The sequence below is a fragment of the Anomalospiza imberbis genome, chromosome 22 (genome assembly GCF_031753505.1).
Source record: "Anomalospiza imberbis isolate Cuckoo-Finch-1a 21T00152 chromosome 22, ASM3175350v1, whole genome shotgun sequence".
NCBI classification, from domain to species: domain Eukaryota; kingdom Metazoa; phylum Chordata; class Aves; order Passeriformes; family Viduidae; genus Anomalospiza; species Anomalospiza imberbis.
In genome coordinates, this window is record NC_089702.1 from 9,119,112 (window position 1) to 9,135,714 (window position 16,603).

Here is a 16,603-nt window from a genome sequence, read left to right on the forward strand (position 1 = left end):
CCCCTGTCCCCTCTGCCGTGCCTTGGGGGAGGTGGCACTGTGACCCGTCACAGCCCAGGTGGTACCTGGGGGTGTTCCAGTGTCCCCTCACCTTGTCATGGGGGTGACACCGTGATCTGCCCCAGCTCAGTGTCACCTCGGGGTGTCCCCACGCTGCCAGCCAGAGCTCGCTGTGGGGCTGGCACTGGTAACAGGTCACCGTCCCAGTGTCGCTGTCACCTGCATTTCACTATGGAGGTGACACTGTGACCTGTCACAGTGTAGTCTCACCAGTGGGGTGCCACAGTGTCACTGTTACCCACAGCTCAGCCACGGGGGTGACACTGTGACCTGTCCTTGTCATGATCGGGGTGTCCCAGTGTTGTTGTCACCCCCAGTCCATCGTGGGGTGGCACTGTGACCCACTGCAGTTCAGTGTCCTCAAGGGGTGTCCCAGTCACCCCCAGTCCATCGTGGGGTGGCACTGTGACCCCTCGCCGCTCAGCGTCCCCATGGGGTGTCTGTGACCCCATCACTGCCTGCTGACCCCACGGGCTCTTCCCGTGTCCCTGACCCTGTCACGTTCTGGTGTCTGTGGAGCTGTCCCAGTGTTCCTGTCCCAGCCAGGTGTTACTGTCCTTGTCCCTGTCAAATCTCAGTGTCCCATCAAGCTGTCCCTGTGTCCCTGGTGTCCTCATAGAGCTGTCCTGGTGCTCCTGTCACTGACACCCCAGTGCCTCTGTCCTTGTCACATCTCGGTGTCCCTGTCACACCTTGGTGTCCCCGTTGAGCTGCCCTGCTGTCCCTGTCCCACCCCAGCGTCCCCATTCCTATCACACCCCAGTGTCCCCACCAAGCTGTCCTGGTCACATCCTGGTGTCCCCATCAAGCTGTCCTGATGTCCCTGTCACACTCCAGCATCCCCAGTACACCCCTATGTCCTTGTTAAGCTGTCCCAGTGCCCCTGTCCCACCCCAGTGTCCCCATCGAGCTGTCCCAGTGTCCCTGTCCCTGTCCCAGCCCGGTGTCCCCATCGAGCTGTCCCAGTGCCCCTGTCCCAGCCCAGTGTCCCTCTCGAGCTGTCCCAGTGTCCCTGTCCCTGTCCCACCCCAGTGTCCCTCTCGAGCTGTCCCAGTGTCCCTGTCCCACCCCAGTGTCCCCATCGAGCTGTCCCAGTGCCCCGTCCCTGTCCCAGCCCGGTGTCCCCATCGAGCTGTCCCAGTGTCCCTGTCCCACCCCGGTGTCCCCATCGAGCTGTCCCAGTGTCCCTGTCCCACCCCAGTGTCCCCATCGAGCTGTCCCAGTGTCCCTGTCCCACCCGTGTCCCCATCGAGCTGTCCCAGTGTCCCTGTCCCAGCCCGGTGTCCCCATCGAGCTGTCCCAGTGTCCCTGTCCCAGCCCGGTGTCCCCATTGAGCTGTCCCATTGTCCCTGTCCCACCCCAGTGTCCCCATCGAGCTGTCCCAGTGCCCCGTCCCTGTCCCACCCCGGTGTCCCCATCGAGCTCTCAGTGTCCCTGTCCCACCCCGGTGTCCCCATCGAGCTCTCAGTGTCCCTGTCCCACCCCGGTGTCCCCATCGAGCTGTCCCAGTGTCCCTGTCCCACCCGTGTCCCCATCGAGCTGTCCCAGTGTCCCTGTCCCAGTGCCCCGGTGTCCCCATCGAGCTGTCCCAGTGTCCCTGTCCCACCCCGGTGTCCCCATCGAGCTGTCCCAGTGTCCCTGTCCCACCCCGGTGTCCCCATCGAGCTGTCCCATTGTCCCTGTCCCACCCCAGTGTCCCTCTCGAGCTGTCCCAGTGTCCCTGTCCCACCCCGGTGTCCCCATCGAGCTGTCCCAGTGTCCCTGTCCCACCCCGGTGTCCCCATCGAGCACTCAGTGTCCCTGTTCCACTCCAGTGTCCCCATCGAGCTGTCCCAGTGTCCCTGTCCCACCCCGGTGTCCCCATCGAGCTGTCCCAGTGTCCCTGTCCTACCCCGGTGTCCCCATTGAGCTCTCAGTGCCCCTGTTCCACTCCAGTGTCCCCATCGAGCTGTCCCAGTGCCCCTGTCCCTGTCCCAGCCCAGCGTTCCTGTCACACCTTGGTGACCCTACCCCTCTAACTGTCCCAGTGTTCCCATCACAGCTGAGCTGTCCCAGTGTCGCTGTCGCAGCGTCCTTGTCACTCCCAAGTGTCCCCCTCGAGCAGCCCCTCGTCCCCCACCCTCAGCCCCTCGTCCCCACGGCTGGTGCCCAGGACCCCCCCGGCTGCCCCCAGCGCCACCAGCGCCGCCAGGGCCGCGGCCCCGAACACCCCTCGTGTCCCCGCGGGGTCCCCGGGCAGGGCCGGCAGCGCCAGCGCCACCCCCAGCCCCAGGGGCAGCCGCAGCCACCGCGCTCCTCCCGCCGCGTCCCCCCCGCGCTCCAGCCGGCGCCGCAGGAACGCCATGGCCGGGAAGTAAATCCCGCAGGAGAGCTGCAGCAGCAGCACGGCGAGGAAGTCGCCGGGGGCGTGGAGTGGCAGCGCCAGGAGCAGAAGGGCCAGCGCCAGGAGCAGGACGGAGGCAGGCAGGAGCCGCAGCGGCTGCAGCCGGAGCTTCCCGGTGACGCCGCGCCGGAACAGCGCCGAGCCCGCGGCGCTGGCGGCCGTGAATCCCGAGAAGGCGATTCCCAGCGGGATGCCGTGCGGCTCCAGGACAGGCGTCCAAAGGAAGGCAAAGATGAGGAGGATGCTCTCCACGAGGGCCTGCACCAGCCCCAGGAGCAGTGCCCGGGGGTCGGATACGAGGCCCCGAAGGCCTTCCCCGCAGGCCTTCCCACAGGGCCGGCTCTTCCCATAGTTCTCATCCCAGTTTTTCCCGGCAAAGATGCCTGAGAGAGCCAGGAAGGGCACCGCCACCAGAAACGGGGCCACAGGGCCCAGCGCCAGCCCCTCGGCCACCAGCTCAGCTAGCAGGCCGGCTGCCACGGCCAGGCCGCTGTTCCAGAGGGCCACGCGGGAGAAGGTGTCAGGAATCCACTCGGCCGGGAAGTCGTGGCGCTCCAGGTGCTCATGGATGTACCAGGACTCAAAGGCGGAGAAGAGCAGGGAGGTGCCGAGCCCCACCAGGAGCCGGGCGGCTGCCAGTGCCAGGAAATCCTGGGAGAGCTGCAGCAGGCAGGACACGGAGCACAGCCCCGAGGACAGCACGCAGGACTTCTTCCGGCCGAGCCGATCCACAAAAACCCCGGAGACGAGGCCAAAGGCGACGTTGGAGGCGAAGCCGCAGGAGTAGAGGGCGGCGATCTGGCTGCGCAGGAAGCCCCGGCCCTGCAGCAGCTGGAACAGCAGCGGGCCCTGCAGCCAGTCCGCAGCCAGCGCCGGCAGGTAGCCCAGCAGGAACCGCCGCTGGAAGGCGCGGAAAGCGGGGTTGGAGGGCGAGGGGCGGCGCGGGGGCGGCTCCAGAGCCAGGCAGGTGAGGAGGAGGAGGGCGAGGGCAGAGCAGGGCAGCAGGAACATGGTGGGGAGGGGGCTCAGGAGGGCCTGGGGAAGGGAAAAAGGGGGATCAGCACGAGGAGGAAGTGGGAGAGTCCAGAGGGACCACCCAGGTGCCCCAAACCCCCCAGACAGCCCAGGGGCTCTCTAGGGACTCCCCACCCCACAGGGACCCATGGGGGCTTATAGGGACCCCCAGCATCACTGATAGGCCACACAGTCCCCCACAGCTGCTCCACAGGCCGCACCACCCCTCCCAAGCCCAGCCAGACCCCACCCAGCCCCCACAGAACCGCCCACAGACCCCAAACCCCCACCAGAGTTCCCCACACCCACCCACAGACCCCAAACCCCCCAAAAGGCCCCCTCCACACGCTCCAGATCCTCCACGGGCCCCACACAGAACCTCCACAGACTCCTCATAAGGCCCTTATAGAACCCTCACATCCCCCCATAGGAGCCTCGCACCCCAAATCCTCCTTAAGACCCCCATATACCCCCGACAGCCCCACACAGCGCCCCCTCCACTCCCACAGCCCCCTCTCTACCCCCCACAGGGCCCCCCCGACCCCAGAGTTGCCCCGGAGGACCCCTCCAGACACCTCTCAGACCCTCCGAAGCCCCTCCACCCCTTCCGGTAACCCCCGGCTCCCTCAGAGCCCCCCCATACCCCCGGTCCCCGGCGCCGTCGCAGCTGCCCCGCGGCGCCTCCGCGGAGCCACTTCCGCTTCCGGTCCTATGGGCGCCGCCATGTTTGCTCGTGTCACGTGACCCGGGGGCACACACTCCCCCGGACCCCCCCCCCCCCCCCCACTCCCAAAGGTGTCCACAAGGACCCCCAGAGACGCCACGGGGACTTGTGGAGACACCCCCCAAAGGGACCCCAGGCAACGCACGGGGGATTGTGGAGACCCCCCCCCCAGAGTCCCCCCCTCCGCGGGAGGGGTTGCGGCATCCTCACCCCAGACGCCCCGGGAGGTGTGTGGGGACCCCCGCCCTCAGAGAGCTCGTGCGAGGACCCTCGAGCGAAGCCCCCTGGTGACCCAACCCCCCTGGTGACCCAACCCCCCTGGTGACCCAACCCCCGGTGTCCCCCCGCCGTGCCCCGTACCGCCCTTTCCGAGGCTCGTTAAAGGGGGGCTGCCCTGAGCGCCCCTCACTCACCAGCGCCTCCGGGGGTCGCTGCTGCCGCAGCAGCGGGGGGCGGGCCGGGCCCCCCTCACCTGGCGCTCAGGCGGGGCCGGGGGGCGGCGCGGCGCGGGGAGGGGCAGCACCGGTGACACGGGGGGGGACAGCGCGGGGGGTGGCACTGGGGACAGGCGGGGGGGGCGCAAAAGGGGGAGCAGCAGGGAGGGCGGCAGGGCGGAGGGTGGTATTGGGGGCAGCAGGGCAGGGGGGGACACTGGGGGCAGCAGGGAAGGGGGGGACACTGGGGGCAGCAGGGCAGGGGGGGACACTGGGGGCAGGGCGGTGGGGGGCACCAGGCGGGGTGGCAGGAGAGGTGACAGGGCAGGGGGCAGCAGGGCGCGGGGCAGAGCGGGGGGTAGCACTGCGGGCAGCAGGGGGGGGGGCAGCAGAAGGGGCAGGGCGGGGAGCAGAAGGCGGGGGCGCAGCACGGGGGGAGGTGACAGGGGGGGTGACAGCGCGGGGAGGTTCCCCCGCGCCGGCGGGACCGGGGTCGCGGCCAGCCCAGCCCCATGTCCGAGCCGGCCCACCCCACCCCCTCCCCGGGGATTTACCGGGCAAAGCGGCTGAGCGGGGGCAGCGGGGGGAGCACGTGGCGGCACCCGTGGGTGAGGGACACGGGGACATGAGGACACGGAGGGGGGACAGGGGACACGGGGGACACGGGGAGGACCTGGGGATAGGGGGAATTCACGGGATACAGTGGGGTGGGAACGTAGGAGAGCACGCGGGACACGGGGGGGCACGGGGGACACGGAGCGGACATGGAGGAAATTGGGGACGGGGGACATGAGTCTGGGGGGGATGCGCGGACACAGGGGCATGGGGAGGCGCAGGGGACACGGGACATGGAGGACATGGGGAACACAACTGAGGGGACACAGGGGACATTGAGGTGCACAGGGGACACGGGGAACACGGGATTATGGAGACATGGTAGGGCACAGGGGACATGGGGGACAGGGGACACTGGGGGGACACGACTGGGAGGAGGAAGGGGTTATAGGACATGGAGCAGCATAAGGGACACGGGAGCTATGGGGAGAGACGCGGGACATTGGGGACACGGGGTTATGGAGGTCACGGGGGACATGAAAAACATGGGGAGACATGATTGGGGTGGACCCAGGGTTATGGGGACTTGGGGGGCACGGGGATTACGGGGAGATGCTACTGGGGGGGACACAGGTTGGGGACATGCAGGACATGGGAGGATGTGGTGGGGACACGACTGGGGCTCACAGGGAATTATGGGGTCATGGGGGCAGTGGGGAGATATGGGGGGACAAACGGGGGGACACAGGGATTGGGCGTGACACACGGGGAGGGGGTCCCAGCATGGCGGGGCCGGGGCCGGGGCCGCACAAAGGGGCCATTGAGCCGTAGTGGGGGAGGGGCGGGGAGAGGAATTTCCACCCAAAACTTTTTCCATGAGCCCATTCCCGCCCCTCCCCCACTCCAGCCCCTCCCCTCCCCTTTCCCGGCACGGGGGGAGAGGTGGGGGTGGAGTGGGTTACACGCGTGTCCGGGCATGGGGACGCATGCGTGCGTGTGACACGCAGGGACACACCCTGCACACGTGTCCCCATGCCCAGACATGCGTGTGCACGCTGGAGGCTGGGTAAAGGTGTGTGACACGTGCAGTGACATGTGATTATCCCGTGTACAGGTGTGTGACACACGCGGTGACATGTGACCGTCCCTTGTACAGGTGTGTGACATGTGATTATCCCGTGTACAGGTGTGTGACACACGCGGTGACATGTGACCGTCCCTTGTACAGGTGTGTGACATGTGATTATCCCGTGTACAGGTGTGTGACACACGCGGTGACATGTGACCGTCCCTTGTACAGGTGTGTGACACACACAGTGACGTGTGATTATCCTGTGTACAGGTGTGTGACATGTGATTATCCCGTGTACAGGTGTGTGACACACGCAGTGACATGTGACCGTCCCTTGTACAGGTGTGTGACACACGCAGTGACATGTGACCGTCCCTTGTACAGGTGTGTGACATGTGATTATCCCGTGTACAGGTGTGTGACACACACAGTGACGTGTGATTATCCTGTGTACAGGTGTGTGACACACGCAGTGATGTGTGATTATCCCATGTACAGGTGTGTGACACACGCGGTGACATGTGATTATCCCATGTACAGGTGTGTGACACACGCAGTGACATGTGATTATCCCGTGTACAGGTCTGTGACACACACAGTGACGTGTGACCATCCCTTGTACAGGTGTGTGACACGTGATCATCCTATGTACAGGTGTGTGACACATGCAGAGACACACGACCATCCTGTGTAAAGGGGCGTGACACGTGACTATCCCGTGTACAGGTGTGTGACATGCACAATGATCCCGTGTGCAGGTGTGTTATGTTCAGTGATCCCGTGTGCAGGTGTGTGACCCGTGCAATGATCCCGTGTGCAGGTGTGTGACCCGTGCAATGATCCCGTGTGCAGGTGTGTCACACGTGCAATGATCCCGTGTGCAGGTGTGTGACATGTGCAATGATCCCGTGTGCAGGTGTATGACCCATGCAATGATCCCGTGTGCAGGTGTATGACCCATGCAATGATCCCGTGTGCAGGTGTGTGACCCGTGCAATGATCCCGTGTGCAGGTGTGTCACACGTGCAATGATCCCGTGTGCAGGTGTGTCACACGTGCAATGATCCCGTGTACAGGTGTGTGACACATGCAATGATCCCGTGTGCAGGTGTGTGACATGTGCAATGATCCCGTGTGCAGGTGTGTGACCCGTGCAATGATCCCGTGTGCAGGTGTGTCACACGTGCAATGATCCCGTGTGCAGGTGTGTGACCCGTGCAATGATCCCGTGTGCAGGTGTGTGACACGTGCAATGATCCCGTGTGCAGGTGTGTGACCCGTGCAATGATCCCGTGTGCAGGTGTGTGACCCGTGCAATGATCCCGTGTGCAGGTGTGTCACACGTGCAGAGCCCCAGAAATGCAGTCGGGCAGGCGGTGCTGGCTCAGCCTTTGCACACCCGGAGATGCCCAGGCACACCCAGACACAGCTGCGCACACTCACACACACCTGTGCACACCTGGATATGCTCACACACCCCTGGACATGCTGACACACACCTGTCCACACTGTGGGGGAAGGGGATTGGAAGGGACTGGGAAGGACTGGGGAGATGATGCGGGGGACTGGGAGAACTGGCAGGACTGGGAGGGATTGAGGGGTGACAAGGGGACTGGGAGGGACTGGGAAGGGCGGGGGTAGTGACAGGGGAACTGGAAAGGACTGGAAGAACTGGGAGGACTGGGGAGACGGGTGGTGACGTGAGGACTGGGAGTGCACGGGGTGGAATTGGGAGGGACTGGGGAGGGCGTGACGCTGGGACTGGGAGGACTGGGAGGGGTTGGGGGTGACAGGGGGCGGGGCCTGGGTGCTCCCCAGGGAGAGAGGACACACGGAGGGGACAAACACGTCTGATACCGTGTGGCACATGTGACACGTGTGTAGGCGACACCGCGGGTCTGCACTCCAGGCCGCCCCCTCTTCTCCAGTCCCCGCCCATTCCCCATTCAGCCCCGCCCACGAGCCCCGCCCCCGCTCAGACCACGCCTCATTCAAATCCAGCCCAGCCCATCTAGCCCCGCCCCCCAGCCCCCGGGCCCCTCCTCCCTCCCGCCCGTCCCCGAGGCCACGCCCCGTTCCGATCCAGCCCAGCCTCTCAAGGCCCCGCCCCTCCCAAGCCCCGCCCCCTCAGCCCAGGCCCTGCTCTCAGTTTAGCCCCGCCCATTTAAGCCCCACCCATACACAGCCCTCACATTCCAAACGACCCCGCCTCTCCAGGCCCCGCCCCCTTCCCCTCGCCGTTTACCTCCTCCAGTCGAAGCCACGCCCCTCGCCCGGGCCCCGCCCCCAGGCCCCGCCCCCGCAGCCGCACCCTCCGGGGCCGCTCGGGGCCGATCGCGACCGGGGCCGATCGCGGCGGGGCCGAGGGGCCCGGGGTCGCCATGTTCGGCTGCGTGGAGGCGGCGGCGGCGCCGCGGCGGCTGCACGACGTGACCAACCGCGGGGGCTGCGCCCTGCGCAGGGTCCCGGTGCCCGCCGGCTGCGGGGGCCCCGCCCGCAGAGGTACGGGGAAGGGGGCCCGGGGGCGAGGGGGATGAGGGGGGATCGGTAGCGCCCGAGGGGTGGGAGTGTTCGCGAGTGGGTGAGGGGGAGGGGGGAAGCGCGTCCAGGTGTGAACTGACCGTGCAAATGTGTGTGAGAGCGAGTGCGGGGGTGCGGGGGGTGCGTGGGGGGGGGTTCGTGTCGCGAGTGGGTGCGAGGGGTGCCCCGAGACCCTCTGGGTGCTCAAATGAGCGTGAGCGTGCGGAGGTTGTACCAACGCGGGGGTGACCGCGCGGGAGGGGCGGGGGCGCGGCTGCGCGTGGGTGTGGGGAGCGTGGGGGGGTCGGGGCCGTGGGGAGGGGTCCCCGAGAGTGAACCCGAATGTGCCAGCGAGTGCCAGTGTGCGTGAGCCGGCGGGTCGCCGCGGGCCTCGGGGCTGCTCGGTGTCCGCGAGTGGCTGCGTGGGTGTGCCAGCAGCTGGGGTGGAGCGCGTGTCCAAGTGTGGAAACGCGCGTGAAAGGGGGTTGAGGGTGACCCGGGAGTGACGCGCGTGGGTGCCGGACCGGCCTGGGCGTGTGCGGGAATGACGCGAGGCGGTGGCCGGGGGGCGTGTGCGCCGTGGGGGGCGAGTGTATGAGGGGGGGGGGACATCCCCAAAATCTCCCCGGGAGGGACCCGGGTTGTGGTGGGGCAGGGTCCCAGACCCGTTTTGCGGAGGGCGCAGGGACGTGGGGAGCCCCTTTGCGGGCTCGAGGGACCTGGAGCCTGTTTTTGGGGGAGGTCGCAGTGTCCCAGAGCCCTTTGCGGGGGCAGAAATAGGGACTCGATACTGGAGGGGCACAGGGGCGTGGGGCACACAGGACCCCTTTCGGGGGGTCGGGGGTCCTGGACCCTGTTTTGGAGGAGCTCAGGGGCCCCGAACCTTGTTATTTTGGGGGGGGGGGGTGGCAGACCCTTTTATGGGAGTAGAAAGAGGCACCCGGTTTTGGGGGGGCCCACGACGGGGATCCTGGGGGTCCCGCCGGAGCCCTCCGCGTGTAAATCTGGGTACAAGAAGGGTGGGAGGGGAGAGAATCCCCTCAAATGCCCCTAAATCCCCCCCCTTCCACCTATGCCAGTGGTGCGTTGCCTCCTCCTGTATCCTCCCTCCTCCCAGTTCCTCGGCCTAACTGGTTCCAGTCGTGGCCGCGCCCGCGTCCCCCCGCGTCCCCCCCGCGCTGCCAATGTGGCACTTTAACCCCTGCGGGGCTGCACCAAAACCGCCCGAACCCCACTTGGGGCGGCCGGGGGGGGCCTTGCTCAGCAGAGCGGGGAGGGCGTCGCTCCCCGGGTTTTGGGGGGCAACCCCCGTGGCCCCACCAAATTCCACCCGGGACGGAGGAGCTTCCCCTGCCCCCCCACCCCCCCGCCAATTTAAGGCCTGATGGGAGAACGCGCCTTGGAGTGGGGAGACCCCAAAAAAGTGGGGGCCCTACAGCGTCGTGGCCCCCGTGGATGTTTTTAGGGTACTGTTTTTTGGGGGTGGATGCTTTAATTTGGGTTCCTTCCCCTTCAAAAATCAAACTTTAGGAGAAAACACGCGCGATGGGGTCCACAAAATGTGCCTGCACCCCCCAAATGAAACCCCCTCCCCACCTTAACCCTCCGCGAGGAATCCCTAACATTGACTGGGGGGGTCCCAACCAGCCCTCCCCAAGCCTGGGGTACGCATGGGTGGGTCGCCGTGCTGGGGGCCGGGGTGCGGTCCCCAATTTCGGCCCCGTTTTTAGGGTGGGGTCCTCCCCCGCCCCCCCGGGTTATTTTGGGGTGCCCGTGGCACGCGCTGGGCGGGGCGCTCCTCGCTCCCCCTCTCCCCCGCGGTTACAAACGCGCCGCTCGAGGCCGGAATTTCCTCAATTTCAGCAGTTTTAGGTTTCTTTTTTTTTTTAGCAAAACACACAAAACCTACCAAAAAAAAAATCTGAAACCAGCCGCCCCTCCTCCATTGCCGCCCGGGCTACGCGCCGGGGGGCTCCTCCCTCCCCCCCGTGTCACCCCCCGGCGCTGCACCGGGGATGTTTGAGGGGGCTGGGGACCCACCTTCCCCCGGATTTTGGGGTTTGGGGAAGCTGGGTACATCCCCACGCCGGGGTCTGGGTGGGGGAGAGGGTGCACACTGATATGTCTCCCACCCATGGTGGAACCCCCGGATTCCAGCCCCCCAGCCCCCGATTTTGGGGATTTGCAACTCTAGGTTTTAGGGTTGTGGAGGTGACGGCGAGACCCCACAATCACACGCCCCCTGTGCTTTAGTTTCCCCTACCCCCCGACGTGGGCTGGGGCCCCTTTGGAGAGGGTTTGAGAGGGGCTGTTTAACTCCCCCCACCTTTTGCCCCCCCAGCCCTGGAGCCCTCCCCTGGGCGGGTTTTGGGGGACACGGGCCCCCCCTCGCCACCGCCCCCCCCCCGCGTGCACAAGCCTTGCTTCGTGTGCAGCGACCGCAGCTCTGGGTACCACTACGGAGTGAGCTCCTGCGAGGGCTGCAAGGTGAGGGGGAGTCGGGGGGCAGTGGGGACCCCCCCGGGGCAGGGGGACCCCCTGAGGCAGTGGAAACCCTCGGCGGGGGGAGAGCAGTGGGCACCCTGTGATGGGAATGGCGGGGTGTGGGGACCCAGCACTTGGAGGAGGCAGGGGTCCCGGGGACACTGGGGACCTGCCCCATGAAAAGGAGCCTGCCGCAGGGATCCACTCGAGGAATGGTGACCCCCTGGGGGAGTGGGAATCCCCCAAGCACTGGAGAGCTGTAATGGGGGCACTTGGGGACATCACGGACCCTGTGGGGCGAGTGGGACCATGCCTGGGGGATGGGGACTCCTTCCTGGGCCAGTGGGCGCCCTCCGGGGAAATGGGAGCCCCCCAAGCCCTGTGCCCCACCCTGGGATACTGGGGAGCCACTGAGGAGCTCCACCCCAAGCACTGGGGAGCCTTACTGGCATCCCTGGGCATGTGATACTGGTGCCCCCATTTTGGGGGCCCCCCCTGACCCCCTGTTTCCCCACTGCAGGGGTTTTTCCGGCGCAGCATCCAGAAGAACATGGTGTACACGTGTCACCGGGAGCGCAACTGCCAGATCGACAAGGTCACCCGCAACCGCTGCCAGTTCTGCCGCCTCCAGAAGTGCTTCCAGGTCGGAATGTCCAAGGAAGGTGCGAGGGGGTCTGGGCCAGGGTCCCCCGACGTTGGGGACCCCCCCCAAAACATCGCTGAGGGGCCCTGGTGGTGTTCCGGTGGGCCTGGGGATGTTCCTGTTCTTGGGAAGGATTTGGGGCTGTGGAGGGGACTGCTGGGTGTGAGGCTTTCCCCCCTTGGTCCTACAGGGGAGTTGCCTAAAATTGAGACCCCCTCTCCAAAGCTTTGCTGAGGGGTCCCAGGATCCTGGGGATGCTCATGGTGGGGATGTTCCTGTCCCATGGGGGGATTTTTGGGGAAGGGGGGTGGAAACCCCACCTGGGAGGGATCTGAGGGGGCACACCAATGCCCCCGCCCCCCAAATGCCACCCCCCCCCAGCCGTGCGGAACGACCGGAACAAGAGGAAGAAGGAGGTGAAGCAGGATTTGGGGGGGGATGAGCTGAGCCCCGAGCTGGCCGAGCTGGTGCGGAGGGTCAGCAGAGCCCACCAGGAGACGTTCCCCTCTCTGGGCCAGCTGGGCAAGTACACCACGGTGAGCAAGGCTGGGGGGCTGGGGAGACCGAGGCAGGGCCCCAACCCTCCCCCATCCCTCAGATCTGGGGCAGGATCGCTGCTCCCTCCTGGTCCCCCCCCAAACAGGAGCACTGGGGGCAGCTGGGGCTGGGGGACATGTTCAGGGGGAGTGGGGCACCAGGTTTCTGTCCCCAGGGGGTTTTGGGAGTCCCTTTGGGGCAGACCCCAACCCCAGCCTCACACCTACAATTGGGTCTCTGTTCCCTCCTGACCCCTCCAAAACATAAGTGCTGAGCACTGGGGGGACTGGGGGACAAATTCAGGGGGAGGGGGGCGCTGGGATGGAGCACTGGGGGTTGTGGGTGGTGTTTGGGGGGTTACTTATGGGAGGGACCCTAGCCCTGGAGCTCAGAGCAGGGTCTCTGCACACCCTGACCCCTGAAAACTCAGCTGCTGACTAAGGGGGCAGCCGGACCTGGGGCTGGGGGTCACTGAGTACCAGCAGCTTCCAGGGGGTCCCAGCAGGTCCTGAGCCTGTGTCCCTTATAAACTGAGCACTGACCACATGGTGCAGCTGGACCTGGGGCTGGGGGTTACTGAGATTGGGGTCTCAGGGGGTCCCGGTTGTCCCAGGGAGTCCCAATCCACCCTGAATCCTCATAACTGAGCCCATGCCCCCAAAACCTGAGCGCTGGCCACTGGGTGCAGCTGAACCTGGGGATGTGGGACAAGTTCGGGGTGCTGGGGTTAGGGTCCCAGAGCTTCCAGGGGGTCCCAGGGGCTCCTGAACAATCCCCTAACAGCCACGCCCCCCCCTGTGCCCCCAGAACTCGAGCGCTGACCACCGGGTGCAGCTGGACCTGGGGCTCTGGGACAAGTTCAGCGAATTGGCCACCAAGTGCATCATCAAGATCGTGGAGTTTGCCAAGCGGCTCCCGGGCTTCACAGGGCTCACCATGGCCGACCAGATCACTCTGCTCAAGGCTGCCTGCCTCGACATCCTGGTGAGGGTTGGGGAGGCTCCTCAGGGGGGTTAGGGGCTCCTTGAAGGGGCTTGGGATGGCCCACTATGGTCCTGACCTCACCACCCCACCTGAGATGGGCTGGGAGGTCTCCTGGGAGGGACTGGGTGGGTTTGGGGATCCCATGGTGGGAAACTTTGGGTGTTTTTGGTGACCTTGGGCTATTTTGGGGTGTCCCTGGCCCTGACCTCCCCCCGGTGCTGTGTCTGTCCTGTGGCAGAGCCAGAACAGGACACGACAGTGCTCCAGGATGGGCAGATCCTGGGTGGATTTTGGGGTCCCTGCCCTGCAGATGCAGGATTTGCACCTGCTTCATTCCAGAGCAGGACACAGTGATGGGATGGGCAGATCCTGGGTGGATTTTTGGTGCCCCTGGAGGTATTTTCAGGCCCTTCAGTGGATTTTTGGTGTCCCTGTGTGGATTCTATTGCCGTTGGGTGATTTTGGTGACTATGGGTGGATTTTTGGTGTTCCTGGATGTATTCTGGTGCCCCTTGGTGATTTTGGGGTCCCTGCTCTACAGATGCTGCGGATCTGCACCCGCTACACACCGGAGCAGGACACGATGACGTTCTCGGATGGGCTGACGCTGACCCGGACCCAGATGCACAACGCGGGATTTGGGCCCCTCACTGACCTCGTGTTTGCCTTCGCGGGGCAGCTGCTGCCACTACAGCTCGATGACACCGAGACCGGGCTGCTCAGTGCCATCTGCCTCATCTGTGGGGGTGGGAACATGGAGGACATCGGGGGATGTGGGGGACAGGGGACTGAGTCCGGGCTGCTCAGTGCCAGGGTGGGGATATGGGGGACATTGCGGGGACAGGGGGGTGTATCAGGGCTGCGGCAGCCAGGGGGACACCGGGACACGGGACTGAGTTGTGGCCACTCAGCTGCGGAGAGGGGGGACACGAGGGGGATATTGGGGCGACATGGGGATCTCTAGGACAGAAGATGGGCATGTGGGAACATGGGGACACAGGGGCAGGGGAAATGGGGATAGTGTCTATCCAGGTGGTCTCTCTCTCCCCAGACCGGATGGAGCTGGAGCAGCCCCGGCGCGTGGAGCGGCTGCAGGAGCCGCTGCTCGAGGCTCTCCGGGTCTATGCCCGGCGCCGGCGCCCGTGGCAGCCGCAGCGTTTCCCCCGGATGCTGCTCAAAATCACTGACCTGCGTGGCATCAGCACCAAGGGTGAGCTGATCCCCGGGGCCCCCCCAGACTGTGTCAACCCTGCCAGGACCCCAGAACCCCCCAAACCGCCTTGGGATCCCCCAAAACCCCCTAGCCACAGTTATCTTCCCAAATGCTGTTCAAAGTCACCACCAAAAAGGGCCCCCAAAACTTCCCAGGATCCCTCCAGGACCCCAAAACCCATCAGGTCACCCCCAAACCAGCCCCTGTGGCACCACAGGATTTGAAGCTCCCAGGGAGGTGTAGATGAAGGTCCAGGGGGTGTTTCAAGGTTTTGAGGGGGGGGTTTGAAGCTCATTTTGGGGGTGTTCAAGGGGGAGGTTCAAGGTTTTGAAGGCATTGAAGCTTTTGCAGGGTTTTGAAAGCTGGGGACTGTTGAAATTTGGGAGGGCACTAAAGTTCATTTTTGGGTGGGATTCAAAGCCTCAGGGTGGGACTCGGCTCTCTTGTGGGGGTGTCAAGGCTTTGCAATGACTGAAGCTCATTTTGGCGGTGTTCAAGGTCTTGGAGGGGTCCAAGGTTTTTGGGGCTTCAGGGTTTTGGGGGAGGTTGAAAATTGAGAGGCTGTTGAAGCTCATTTTTTGGAAGGGGATTCCATCTCTTAGGAGGGGTGCAAGGCCTTGAGGGTGGCCCGAGTTCAGGGGTGTTGACATTTTGGCTCCCCAGGGGCGGAACGAGCCATCACCCTGCGCACGGAGATCCCGGGGCCGATGCCCCCCCTGATCCGGGAAATGCTGGAGAACCCCGAAATCTTCACCGAAGTGGAGGGGGATGCCCTCCCCCCACCCCCAGACCCTCCTGCTGCCCAGGACAGTCCCCCTGGCCCCCCCACATCCCCATAGCCACCCCCCCCAAGCTCGGGGGGATCTCCAAAACCCGTCCCCAGTGGGGTGGGACATTCAGAGCTGCCTTCCAGGGAAGCTGCCTTCCTTCTCCCTTTTGCTCTGGGGAGGGGGAGCTCCCCAAAGTGCCCACCCCCCCCCCCCCCGAATTTGGGGAAGGGGGGCAGAGACTGACAGAGCAAAGCTATTGCCTTAAGCTGGGGGAGTCTGGGGGCACCCCCCAAACCTCAGCTTCACGCCAAAGCCCCCTCAGACCCTGCTGCCAACCCCCCTTGTACTGGGGGGGCCTTGAGGGGGGGGAGATGGGGGCCCAGCCCCTCCCCACCAAATTAATGTCTGACACTCCCACGGTGCCCCCCACAGTTTATTTATTGGACACGGGGTGGACTGGGGGGGGGTGGGGGATACCCCCATTCTCCCCCAGGACATCCTACCACCCCAAATCTGGGGAGACACCATTTATACTGGGAGGGGGGGGGGGGCGCTGCTTGTGGGTTTTGCTTTTTGATGCTGTTGGGATGGGGAGGGAAACCCCAAAAATGCCCTCCCCCAGTGCCCCCCCCAAACACTACAGAGACCAAAGATGGGGGACACAAGGTGACCCCCACAACCCCCTCCATTTCAGGGTGGGGGCTCAAGCCATAGGGTGACCCCAAAATCCTGGGGGTCCCCCCAGACCCAACTGCCCTCCCAAATCTCTGTTACCCCCAGCCTGGCTGGATTGTAGGGTCCAGCCTTATTGGCCTCCCCTACAATTGCCCCCTCCCCTTACATTTGCCCCCCTGAATTTGGGGGTTCAGAGCCCTCAGGGGGAGCCTGTTACACTACACAGAGAGGTACCCCCCCCCCGGGGCTGCACTTTCACCCCTATTTATTCCTCTGCGTTTACAGCGGGCCCCCCCTCAGAATGGGGGCCCCCCCCGCTGCTGCCCCCCCGCTAACTCCCCCCTTTTTGGGGGGCCCCCCCGCCATGTTTACAGCCCACCCGCCCCCTCCCATGCTGGGGGGGGGACACGGGACTTTTCTATTTTTGCAAAATAAAGTTATGGAAATTTTGGGGGGGGGTCATGAATTTGGGAGGGGGGGCTGAAAAGGGGACTTGGGGGTAGAGGGGAAACCCCTGAAGTGAGGGGCACCCCTG

General features: G+C 65.1%; 2 protein-coding genes across 3 annotated transcripts in view; one reads left to right on the forward strand and one right to left on the reverse strand.

Annotated features, from left to right (window-relative positions):
* Positions 1-2,122: 2,122 nt before the first annotated feature.
* Positions 2,123-16,603, reverse strand: part of MFSD5 (major facilitator superfamily domain containing 5) — a 30,378-nt gene continuing 15,897 nt past the window's right edge. Inside the window, exons 1-2 of one of the 2 annotated variants that reach the window (XM_068211776.1) lie at positions 4,101-4,188; positions 2,123-3,478 (exon numbers count right to left, since the gene is read on the reverse strand). In XM_068211776.1, coding sequence (XP_068067877.1) covers positions 2,138-3,454 — 1,317 coding nt within the window. In that variant the 5' untranslated portion in view covers positions 3,455-3,478; positions 4,101-4,188 and the 3' untranslated portion in view covers positions 2,123-2,137. Of the gene's footprint in view, positions 3,479-4,100; positions 4,189-16,603 lie in introns of those variants that run through there. The other variant, XM_068211777.1, reaches the window with a different exon arrangement.
* On the forward strand, positions 8,579-16,517 carry RARG (retinoic acid receptor gamma). Its single transcript, XM_068211767.1, has 8 exons — positions 8,579-8,744; positions 11,104-11,249; positions 11,767-11,908; positions 12,271-12,425; positions 13,234-13,410; positions 13,952-14,156; positions 14,462-14,620; positions 15,287-16,517. Exons 1-8 carry the CDS (start codon positions 8,624-8,626, stop codon positions 15,460-15,462), a joined length of 1,281 nt encoding a protein of 426 aa, XP_068067868.1. The 5' UTR covers positions 8,579-8,623; the 3' UTR covers positions 15,463-16,517.

Coding starts and splice junctions, on each gene's coding strand:
- RARG (XM_068211767.1), top strand. CDS start 8,624: ATGTTCGGCTGCGTGGAGGCGGCGGCGGCGCCGCGGCGGCTGCACGAC. Junction 11,909..12,270: donor GGTCGGAATGTCCAAGGAAG/GTGCGAGGGGGT, acceptor ACCCCCCCCCAG/CCGTGCGGAACGACCGGAAC. Junction 12,426..13,233: donor AGCTGGGCAAGTACACCACG/GTGAGCAAGGCT, acceptor CTGTGCCCCCAG/AACTCGAGCGCTGACCACCG.